Source organism: Malus sylvestris, chromosome 7 (genome assembly GCF_916048215.2).
Source record: "Malus sylvestris chromosome 7, drMalSylv7.2, whole genome shotgun sequence".
NCBI classification, from domain to species: domain Eukaryota; kingdom Viridiplantae; phylum Streptophyta; class Magnoliopsida; order Rosales; family Rosaceae; genus Malus; species Malus sylvestris.
Window position 1 is genome coordinate 33,027,047 of NC_062266.1, and position 12,664 is coordinate 33,039,710.

Sequence of the window (12,664 nt, forward strand, 5' to 3'; positions counted from 1 at the left end):
AAATTTGACGCATGGAGGATAACACATTGCTCTAGTACCAATAGGCTTAGCTAAATTCACATATATGCGGAAATAAAAATTCAAAGTACAAAAAGCAGACACAATTTTCTAATCAATTGTCTTAACTCACAATTGTAAACCAGTAAACTTAGCAAAATTCACATATCTGGAAATAAAAATTCAGGACACAATTTTATAAACAATTGTCTTAACTTACAATTGTAAACTAGTAGACTTAGCTAAGTTCACATATGTGGAAATAAAAATTCAACGAAGGTGCAAAAAGTAAACACCATTTTCTAAGAGTTGTCTAACTTACACCTATAAACCAGCAGGCTTAGCTAAATTCACATACGCTGAAATAAAAATTCAACGAAGGTACAAAAAAGTAGACACACTTTTCTAATCAATTGTCTTAACTCACAGTTGTAAAGCTGCACGATAAACATTTAAGGCTCATTTGGAAGTTCTTTTAAAATAACTTAAAACACTTTTACAAAAAATGTTTTTGGATTCTAAAAGCACTTAAAATGTTTCATTTAAGAAACACCAGTTATCTGCTTTTTGTGAAAAACAATTATGAGTGTTTTTCTAAGATTCATTTGTATTTTTACTAAGAATTAATTCCAAAAACATTTTCATTAAAAACATTTTATGCCATCTTAAAAATACTTCCGAACGATTTCTAAGTTACTAGCCACTACAATAAAAAGTAAGGTGGTGCATCCACAAACTCATTTAAGTTCCACACATGCCTCGTTAATTTATATCATTTAATTTTCTTCAATTTATGAAAATTGATAAGATGTGTGAGAAGTAAAGAAGTGTGTGTGGATAGCACACCCTTAAAAAGTATAGAGGAGAAAAAGGAATACCTTCAAATCCATTCAAAGGAAGCTAAGGCCCGCCCTTAGTAAGACGACGCCAAGTCATCAATAAAATAAAAAGCCATCTCATAGAAATTGTGTAGGTCATGGTCAAACTTTCGAGTTCCGACATTTTTGAAGCGATTCAGCGTTGGCCCTCCTCCTCCTCCTCCTCTATAAATACTCCCTCCTTTCTCTTCTTATTACTCACAACTCACAAAAATATCAGCCTGCATATTACTACACACGTTAAGAAAGACAGAGAAATGGAGATCATCGTTCGATTTTTCATCATCGCCATCGTCATGGCGCTGCTGTACGTCTTTTGCAGTTTAATCTTTTCCTTCTGGGTTTTTCCAGTTCTTGCATATAGGAAGCTCAAGAAAAATGGGTTAGATGGTCCATCTCCAAGTTTTCCATTCGGAAATCTCAGTGAGATGAAAAAGGAGAACATCAATGTTAAAAGCTCAAGTATCTCCCATGACATACACTCGACCCTCTTTCCCTTTTTTGCTCGCTGGCAAAACTCTTTCGGTACGTATACTCACACGCTTATGGGCTCCTTTGATAATCATCTCAGAACAATTTTTCACGTTCAAATATTCTTGTCAATAAATGATATAAAATGATTAATTTGTGTTTGTGTATATGTGCAGGAAAGATGTTCGTTTATTGGTTGGGGACGGAGCCATTTTTGTACATAGCAGATCCAGAGCTACTGAAAAAACTGTCTACGGAGGTGACAGCAAAGAACTGGGGGAAGCCTGCGGTGTTCCGACGCGATAGAGCGGCGATGTTCGGTAATGGCCTAGTCATGTCCGAAGGCGATGACTGGGCCCGTCACCGCCATGTTATCACTCCTGCTTTTAACCCAACAAACTTGAAGGCATACATCTCTCTCTCTCTCTCTCTCTCTCTCTCTATATATATATATATATATATATATATGTATATATATATATATCAAACACAGTAGCAGAATAAAGTATTAATATATTTTTTCATTATAAATTAATGACGATCGAGCTCTTACTAACTCAGGTTAATAAGAAAAGGTGTGGTGCATTTTTTAACTAGAATGTGTAATTCATAAACAAACAGGAAATAAGCAACTATTATGTTCCACAATTATAATATAAACCTTAATTAGTGAAGCACATTTGTTCTTCTAGTGCTTTAACTTTAACTTCTTCTTTTTTGTCAAACCCACTAAATTATAGTTCACATTCAATCAATGGTATACAGGCAATGGCGAGCTTAATGGTGGAGACCACCACCAAAATGCTAGACGATTGGACGACCCTCGTAGATTCCGGCACTCAAGAATTCGACGTCGAGAAAGAAGTCACAACAACCGCTGGAGAGATCATCGCCAAAACCAGCTTTGGCATCAGCTACCAAAGTGGCCGGCTAGTGTTCGAAAAACTAAGAGCCTTGCAAACGACACTATTCAAAACGATCCGTTTCGTGGGAGTTCCTTTCGGGAAAATGATGCACCCTAAGAAAGCCCTAGAGGCCAGAAAACTTGGGCAAGAAATTAACCAATTGTTCTTGTCACTAATTGACGAAAGACGCAAAATGATCAGAGGGTCGGGGCCGCAGAACGACCTGCTTGGCTTGTTGCTTAAACAGAGTGAACATGGAGGGTTCACAAAGTCCTTAACTACAAAAGAAGTTGTGGATGAGTGCAAGACATTCTTCTTTGGAGGTCATGAGACAACTGCATTGGCAATCACATGGACAATGTTGCTCCTGGCCACCCACCAGGATTGGCAAGATCAGTTGAGAGAGGAGATTAGGGAAGTGGTCGGAGACAAAGAAATTGACGTGAACATGCTTTCTGGACTAAAGAAGGTAAACCTTTTCTTCTCCCTTTTTTCTTTCATTCAATAAGATACGTTATTTAAACTCCGTAAGATTGTACAATAACACATAAAAGATTATTCATAATTTAAACGTGAACTTCATAAACAAAAGAATGCTTCTTTAATAAGAGACACGCTCCATAAACACTATCATGGGACAAACCAGTATACATGAAGTTACCCTTTTTTTCTTTTTATACGTCACACATTTGTCTCGTCATATTATATCATGCATGTTATAAACTTATATATATCTGGTGTATCAGAATTTCTATAAAGATAAGGTCTAACGCTTATAATTCTATAAATATAGAACCAATGCATGGTTATGAAAGTACGTCGACCAAATACCTAATAGCTTGGTCCATAAATGTTGGTCCAGATTTTTTCAGCATGTCTGAGATACAGTCACATATGTCATATGTCATTATACTAGTGGAGGGACACTTAAAAAAAAAAATTCTACTTATATAATAACATATGATGTGTCATCCCGTAATTAATTCGATTTATGAAGAGATTTTTCAGTATGTTAAGAACACAACTCGCTACTAAGTATCATAATACAAGTTGTTATATATACTTAAAGAAAAATTTCTACCATTTATATAGGAAAGTTGATATACCGAGCCGTGTTTCCCGGCGTAAAAATTGTGCAAATGTGCAACCCTAAAACCCTAAAGAAAAGAAGAAGAAAAAAAGGTCAGATATATTTGGTCAAATGGTCAGCGGTCAAACAACAGAGTGATACATTTCCACGCTCTTTGGCACGTGAGAAAGGTGCTCATGATATTCCCATTGCATCCTTTTTGCTCGATCGGAATAGAATAACACGTCACTGTCACATATTATGTAATAACTGAGCAACAATTTTTTGTATGTGTGCGGATGCCACCTGGCAATACCCCAGTGGCTTCACCGTCCAATCAGTAATCAAGCATCTTAAGTTCTTAATAATGATTAGAGAATTAATTTATCATGCAGATGGGATGGGTGATGAACGAAGTCTTGCGGCTATACCCTTCAGCACCAAATGCACAAAGGCAAGCCAAAGCCGACATTCAAGTGAGCCACGACCTGTCGATTCCGAGTGGAACAAACATGTGGATTGACATCGTCGGCATGCACCACGACCCGGCCCTGTGGGGCGACGACGTCAACGAGTTCAAGCCGGAGAGGTTCAAGGACAACATCCACGGGGGGTGCAAGCACAAGATGGGGTACTTGCCTTTTGGGTTTGGAGGGAGAATGTGCATTGGTAGAAACTTGACTTTCTTGGAGTACAAGATAGTTCTAACCCTAATTCTATCTAGGTTTTCATTTACCATCTCTCCAACATACTGCCATTCCCCTTCTATTGTCCTATCTCTGAGACCTTCCGATGGCCTGCCTCTAGTACTCCAACCCCTCTAGACACCTGGGCCCTACGTTTTATTTGTTAATAATTGTTTTCAAGTGGTATTTCATTGTAAGCTATATTGAGTATTTGAAAATTAGTGGCATTGATTTACTGAATAAAAGCAAAGGAAACAAATACCATTACATTTCAACGAGCAAAGAATACGACCGAACCGGTCTTTTAATTTGTAGTCCTTCTTTCAGTGCAAAATATGTTATAAGTCTCAAGGAGACGACTCTTTTAGGACCCGAGAGTTTTATGTCACTATGAAGCCAAAAGATGAGTATAATCACAAGCATTACATATCCACATGGTAGCGAGAAACGATCATTTTAATGTCATACAAACTATCCTTTAAGACTAGCTCACTCAGTAACGGGGTCTAGCAAATTTTATTGTGATCTTGCTATTCATATTAATCTGATCTCTGAGAACTAAAATGGAGTAGCTCTAAAAAAGAGGTAAACTCGGTGGAAAGCGAACATGCATTCATTGCCTCTCATGTGTCGCCAAATGTTGCCAACTGATCTCATCGAGCAAGGAAATCTTCAGGTCGTAGAACTATTAAACTAAACATGGTAAATACCAAAAATATATATGACAATATTTGTGAATTTCTTAAGGTCTGTTTGGTATCTTATTTGAAATTTTTTTTATCATTTTTCAAAACATTTCTTGAAAATAATTTTCTTTAAGACTCAAAAACTTGATTGATTCGTGATTTAAAATTTTTATATTTTACGACTTAAATTAGACAAAGAGATCTAAAAAGAGAGGGTTGTAGGAGAGGGAGAAAGAGGAGAGAGGAGGAAAGAAAGTAAGAGATGATTGAAGGAAAGAGAAAGAAGAGAGAGGATCAAACGAGATAGAGATGAAGAAGAGTAAGAGAAAAAATCGAGAGAATGAAGAGAGAGAGAGAGAGAGATTTGGAGTGAGAGGGGATGAGGGAGATAAAAGAAATGAGTGAGTTTAAGTTTAAAAATTCTAAAAACTCATTTTTTATGTTTAATAGACTATATTTTTTAGTTAGTTTTGAGTTCAGTTTTTTAAAATAATCATAGCAAACAAGTTTTTAAGGCCTAAAGCTTGAAAATTGTTTTTGAGTTTAAAAGGTTGGATTCAAGTAGAGTACCAAACATACCCTTATATATTTATTAATCTCCAAAGTGGAGTATATATAGGAGTTACAATTGGTATTACATATGTATTTCATCAATGCGGGACAACAACTACTATTTATTTATTTTTGATGAACAGACTATATTTACACTTTAACTAATATCTAACTCGCAACAAGAACTTCTTCTTGGGAGGCTCCCCATCACCTTGGAAGACAGTATAGTGAGTTCTCGATCAGCTTTTATAAGTATGGAGAAACGATCTCAAATTAAAAGGTACGTATATTAAAAAGTACGCATATCTCATATTATATGGCACTTACTTCACGTGAGTTGTGGTCTGATGTTGATATTAGTAGTCTACACTTTTTGTTTTACAGTTAAAAATTCTTTCTCTTCTGGTTCATGCAGCTGCAAGATCAAATTGAAGACGGAGCTGAATGTAATCTTGAAACTGTGAACACGGAAAATTCTTGAAACGAAAGAGACAAGAACAACGTGCACAAACAAATATTTGTATTTGATGATTTTGGGTTACAATCTCTCTCAAATTTGATCATCTGATTCGATCTCCGTAAGGTGTTGATTGGTGGATGTGCGATTGATCCAAGGGGCCGTTGGGGCTTGATCTTGGATGAACGATGAACGAAGAACGAAGAACACTTTCTTCAAGGGGCCGTTGGGGCTTGATCTTTGAAAGTGGATTTGAGCGGATCTTCAAGGAGCCGTTGGGGCTTGATCTTGAGTAACGGTGATGAACGGATCTTCAAGGGCTTTTGGGCTTGATCTTGAAGAAACAGTGATGAACAGATCTTCAAGGGCTTTTGGGCTTAATCTTGAAGAACGGTTGGATGTGTGTGGATTTATCGACGGTGTTGATCCAAAAGGCCGTTGGGGCTTGATCTTGGATGAACGGATGATGAACGATGGTGCTTTCTTCAAGGGCCGTCGGGGCTTGATCTTGAAAGAGCGATGAACGAAGAACGAAGAACACTTTCTTCAAGGGCCGTCAGGGCTTGATCTTGAATTGGTGGATGATTGTTGATCCAAAAGGGCCGTTGGGGCTTGATCTTGGATGAACGATGAACGAAGAACATTTTCTTCAAGAGCCGTTGGGGCTTGATCTGGGATGAACGGATAATGAACGATGGTGCTTTCTTCAAGGGCCGTCGGGGCTTGATCTTGAAAGAGCGATGAACGAAGAACACTTTCTTCAAGAGCCGTCGGGGCTTGATCTTGAATTGGTGGGTGATTGTTGATCCAAAGGGCCGTTGGGGCTTGATCTTAGGATGAACGAAGAACGAAGAACGAAGAACACTTTCTTCAAGGGCCGTCGGGGCTTGATCTTGAATTGGTGGATGACTGTTGATCCAAAGGGCCGTTGGGGCTTTGATCTTGGGATGAACGATGAACGAAGAACGAAGAGAGCTTTCTTGATTCTTCGGGAACCTGGATGCTTGAGAGCTTCGGAGTTTCAAAGCTTCAGAGCTTCAGAGAATTTCGCATAATGATTTTGGTTCCTCCCCCTCCCAAAATGAATGCAATGGGCTTGTATTTATAGAATTTTCCAAAGCCTAATTTTGAATATAATATTCCAGATGAAATAAGTCGTTTCTGCCAGGTGTTGACACGTGTTCTATTTGATGACTTTTCCAACTCATTTCAATTTTCGTTGAGTCACACGCTACGTGTAAAATTTATGTAATGCATGAGCGTTGACACTTTGATTTATCGGTCAACATTTATTTACCGAAATTTCGATGTCTACAAAAACCATTATAAATATATGCATCCTGCCACTCAGTACTAAAATCTGATGATATTTCTCTTTACTTATAAGTAAGAGGTTTTCGGTTCGAATCTCGTAAATGACGAATTTGATACCAAATTATATAGCCCATTGTGTGACTTAACCGAACTCCTCTTTCTCCTACTGTTGGAGGATATGCCATCAAAGTGAAATCCTAGGTTCTTAAGTTTTACATGGTTTCTAGAGCAATCCTTGTTTTTTTCGCTTTCATGGTTGAAACAACGACAATCCTTCTCAAACCATCAACTCCACACACACCCCAACAACAACCCTTTCCATCCCTTTTCATCCTCCATGACTTCACATTTCATAGGATAGTTACTTACATCTATGAAACTGGAAAAAAATAAAAAAAATCCATCAGAACTATAGGTAACATATTCATGGAATTTGATGTAACGAATGCTTTGAAAATACAAACACAACTTTAATAAATAAAAGAATAGAAAGAAATTTAACTATTTTAAGCACTCAAATTTACATAAAGAAACATCGTAATAAATTAAAAAGAATATAAATACTTAGCCAATGACACTAATTTGTAGCTAGTAAAATACACTTGCACTTTTTGCATGTTGTTTCTTGACCCATAAAAGTTTCTCCTTTCTATTTCCACTAACAAAACAAAAACTGGCATGTGAGGTACACCAAACAAGCTTTCCATATGCATCAATTTTTTGAGGAGGTTTTTATATAAACCAAAATTATCCTATGAAAAGAAATATTGCTTCTTGACCCATAAAAGTTTCTCTTTTTTATTTCCACTGAGGAAACAAAAACCGGCATATGAGGTCCACCAGACAAGCTTTCCATCTGCATCAATTTTTGGAGGAGGTTTTTAAATAAACCAAAAGTATTCTATGAAAAGAAAAAGAAGATATATTTAGAGATGCTCAAAACTATCACATTTAACAAAATGCAGAGCATATAACACAAATTTCCAGTTTCTAGCAAGCTAGCTCCAAAATTGAGATGAAAAATGTTATTTCTAGGCTCGGTTTCCACCAACAAATAAGTTCAGACAGAAGCTTCTCCAAGATATCTTTCTTTATATCTTTCTTTATATTTGTGAAATAATCTTCAAAACGTTAACTGTCGGTGAATGAGAAATGATCTCCTAGATAATTAAACAAAACAAAATCGTTACACACATAGTTGATAACGTCCAGACATGTTTCGAATTTCGAATGAGAAAATTATCTGTCAGATAATTAAACACAAATGGTGACTAACATAGTTGATCAACATCCACCCAAAATTCCGAATTTCGAATGCGACATTAATTATCTCCTAGATAATTAAACACAAATGGTAATTAACGTACTTAATCAACATTTACACAAGTTTCGATTTTCTATTGAGACATAAATTATATCCGAGATAATCAAATACAAGTGGTAGGTAGTTATTCAACATTCTCACAAGTTCCGAATTTCGTCATTCAATTCAGGATATGCGTTTAAATAAAAACCCTAAAAAAACCCAAATGCATGTAAATAAAAAGACAAAGTTTCTTTCCACATGCAGTACTACCATTTACCTGTGAGAAAGATGAAGCGGAGAAGTTGAGGCCGTTGATTGTGACAGTGGCAGAAAAGCTGATGTGGTCGAGGCCAACATTGGTGGCCGGCAACTACCATTTGTGGTGCTGGCATATCCCCTGAAAGTCTGAAACTATAAGACGTAATGGAGAAATACAGAAATCTTCAAGAAAAGAAAGTAATACAAAACAAATAGCAAAATCCTTGAATGAGATACCTGAAGTCTTTTTCTTTCCTATCCCTTCCATTCCAAAAAGCTTCGCAGTTGAAGACATCTCTCCAGATATATCATTTTTTAATTCGTTCATCGCAAAATCTGAAAATATGGTATAAATATTAAGTAAAACTTAGCATTGAATTTAAACTAAACTTTGAAATAGCAAGTCGATAGAATCAACAGAACGTTTAGCAAAAAAAGAGACTTAGACATGGTGATTAAACTGCTGATTATCTTAGAGATATGAGAAAAAATATTGAATATGTAGAATTATCAGAGAGACGGGCCATACGGCTCACTTCCAACAACACCGATATTGTCCCCAGCTTGGTAATTACCACCTGCACAATCCGTCAGGTGTGGGGTTTTATCACAAAAGGCCTCGGTATTAGTTAGAGTGGGGTTAGGATATTTAAACTCTTCTTTTGTCACTGATACGGTCGATGTGAGACATTTCAACACGCCCCCTCACGTGGGACCCAATTAGCAGGTCACACGTGGGAGATCCACACATCGACAACCACGTGGAGCCAAGGGGACTCACCCTACACGCGGGGCCATGGGACCCACCATCATCGCGTGGGGCCAAGGGGACCCACCCATCACGTGGCAGTACGGTACGGGCCCGCTCCCTGGCTCTGATACCATGTAGAAGTATCAGAGAGACGGGCCATACGGCCCACTTCCAACAACACCGATATTGTCCCCAACTTGGTAATTACCACCTGCACAATCCGTCAGGTGTGGGGTTTTATCACAAAAGGCCTCGGTATTAGTTAAAGTGGGGTTAGGATATTTAAACTCTTCTTTTGTCATTGATACGGTCGATGTGGGACATTTCAACAGAATATTCTAACCTCGAACAGCAACAGGCGAGCCCTGTATAATATAAATGAAAATAGTGGATTAGCTGTAGAGACTGATGAGAAAGTTCCATCCCAGCAGAGCTGTTATTTATAATCGGTTTTTTTTATCTAGGGGTAAGAGTCCTTGCTGGGAGATGCGACCAATCGAGTCGGAGTTTACGGAAATGCCCCTATTATTAGTTTGGTAACCTTTGTAAACCAATAGGATCCTCTCCGGATCTTTTGATGAGGATCATGAGAATCCGTGAATTATGTCCGTTCATCGTACATTATGCGGCCAGTTTTGTCAGATACTGTTTGTGTTTAATTTTAAATAAAAATATTAATTATTTATGACCGCACAATGTACGATTCACGGATTTCCAGGATCCTCACAAAGAGGATCCGACGAAAATCCGGATTCCTTTGTAAAAGGGTCTGTGAGGAATATCAATGACATTATCTTTAAATTTAGGCCTAATTAGCTAAATTGTCTTCGTAGTGATATAGTACTCGGAAGACAGCTTCATGGTAAAAAATTTGAATTTAAATCTTTGTAGTGAAGTTTGTTAGAATTTAAGCCTAAAATCAAAATTCGAATTATAGCCTTAGCAACAACTTTTTGAAAAGCATACAACAAGAAAGGACTCTTGATAATTTACATATTTCTTAAGGTCTGTTTGGTATTTTATTTAAATTTTATTTATTATTTTTCAAAACATTTCTTAAAAACATTTCTTGAAAATAATTTTCTTTAAGACTCAAAAACTTGATTGATTTGCGATTTAAAATTTTTATGTTTTACGACTTAAACTAGACAAAGAGATCTAAAAAGAGGGGGTTGCAGGAGAGAGAGAGAAAGAGAAGAGATGAGGAAAGAGATGATTGAAGGAAAGATAAAGAAGAGAGATGATCAAACGAGATAGAGAGGAAGAAGAGTAAGAGAAAGAATCGAGAGAATGAAGAGAGAGAGAGAGAGATTTGGAATGAGAGGGGAGGAGAGAGATAAAAGAAATGAGTGAGTTTAAGTTTAAAAAACACGACTGGAGCGCGGTTCAGCCCCTCCTCTCGCCGGAAAAGTAGTCCAAGAGCGAGTAGTCGCCCCTCTGGTCAATCAGATCTAGGCAAGATTAGGCAAGACTAGAGGGAGATGGGTAGCAAAACTTGGTTTATGTTTAGAATGGAATTTGAAAAGTGTAGTTGCAGAACACATTTGCAACACGCGAAGAAGATGATGGTCTTGATATTTCCACACGGCGCCGTTTGGTTTTTGCTTATTTTTCATTTGTTTATCTTATTTCCTCTATCTCAACTGACCCCACCATCTTGCTAACATTTCGTCTCATTTCCCCTTTTTTTTCTCTTACCCCGCCATCTTCAAACTCTCTTTATTACCTTATTTCTTTTTTAACGATTTATTTGTATTCCACCCTATTTTATTATGAGAGTTTTAACTAAAAGTCTGTGGTACTGTTCATTTTAATGAAAAATCACATTTTTACATTAAAAAGTCAAATCTGGTACAATTCACTTTACCCTTTATTTTTTCTTTATCGTTAAAACTCAAAGTTTTCAAATCATTTTCATTAGTTTTCTTTTTTATTATTATACTTCTGTCTTTGTTATCTTTCTTTCTTTCTTTTCTTATTTAAGACCCACCATATTTTGTATCATATCAATATGCCCTTCCCAAAAATCACAACTCAACCACGATAACTTTGAATTTGATTATGCTTTTGTCCATACATTCGTGAGTATGAAAAATAATTAATAAAATAAGAAAACATAAGAAATTGAATTTAAACTCAGAGGTCTCTATATATTCAACACATCTTAACTAAGGGTATTCAGTCATTTCACAATCAATACATTTATTTTTTTAGGTACAGGTTATAACAGACATTAATATTATCTACTATTTAAAATGATTTTATTATCAACATTTTTTAAGACGTTTTGTTCTGTAAAATTTCGCCCCTCCTCCCGTCAATTCCTGGCTTCGCCACTGTCTCTGTGTGTGAGAGAGAGAGAGAGAGAGAGAGCGAAACGGCAGCAATGAGGAAATGTGAACGGCACGGCTGAAGCTCCACTTATATAGCAGCCCGTTTGGGTTCCCACGACATTTAACCCGTTTCGCATAAATTGCTGTAGATTACTTAATACCTCGAATACTTTAACTGTAAAATCTTTGTTTAAAAATATATATAAAATCAAGATCTCACAGTAGAAATACTGAAAATACAGATAATCGGAGCACCTAATACATGAGTATTTGCATGGTTTTGTGTTTGAACTTTGGACTGTTTTCTAATCATGACGTAGACAATCATTGCTTTATCTGAGAAAGTCTTGCAGACGAAATCTCTCCTCATAAATTTGAAATCTTTACGTGGAGATTCTTCCCATCCACTTTTGGCGTTGCTCGACTTAATTCAAGGTGGTGTTATTTTTATTTATTTATCGAGTAAATCGTAGTTATGATTTTTTAATTTTAACTCAATTAGAGTAATGATCATTCAATTAAAAATTCATTATCACTGGTCTCTTAACTCATCAAAACGTGCAACTATGGTCCATAACCTAAAAATTCATTACCATTGGTCCCTCAATTTTAATTTAACTTGGGAAATGATCCCTTAACTTTAATTCAATTATAGCAATGGTCATTCCAACATAACTCGTTTTGACAAACATTTTGACGTAGTTGACGAAAATGATCATAATTACACACTTTGATGAGTTGAGGGACCCTAATTATATAAATGATTATTTCAACATAATTTTTTTCGACAAAATTTTAACGAAATTGATGAAAATGATTATAGCTACACATGTTGATAAGTTGAGAGACCAATTGTAATGAATTTTTAGTTGAGGGATCATTACTCCAATTTAATTAAAATTAATGGACAATTGCTACAATTTACTCTTATTTATCTATAACTTTACACCTTTACGGTTTCTGATATGGCTTTCGACTCAACGAGGATGACTGCCCATTTC

General features: G+C 36.4%; 1 protein-coding gene and 1 long non-coding RNA gene across 2 annotated transcripts; one reads left to right on the top strand and one right to left on the bottom strand.

Annotated features, from left to right (window-relative positions):
* Positions 1–1,058: 1,058 nt before the first annotated feature.
* On the top strand, positions 1,059–4,273 carry LOC126627986 (cytokinin hydroxylase-like). The gene is made up of 4 exons (XM_050297570.1): positions 1,059–1,400; positions 1,523–1,752; positions 2,112–2,720; positions 3,716–4,273. Exons 1-4 carry the CDS (start codon positions 1,133–1,135, stop codon positions 4,142–4,144), a joined length of 1,536 nt encoding a protein of 511 aa, XP_050153527.1. The 5' UTR covers positions 1,059–1,132; the 3' UTR covers positions 4,145–4,273.
* Positions 4,274–7,584: 3,311 nt separating this feature from the next.
* Positions 7,585–9,761, bottom strand: LOC126629996 (uncharacterized). The gene is made up of 3 exons (XR_007625920.1): positions 9,674–9,761; positions 8,599–8,915; positions 7,585–7,871 (listed from the first exon to the last, which is right to left on the bottom strand). It is a non-coding gene; the product is annotated as an uncharacterized LOC126629996 (long non-coding RNA).
* Positions 9,762–12,664: the final 2,903 nt, after the last annotated feature.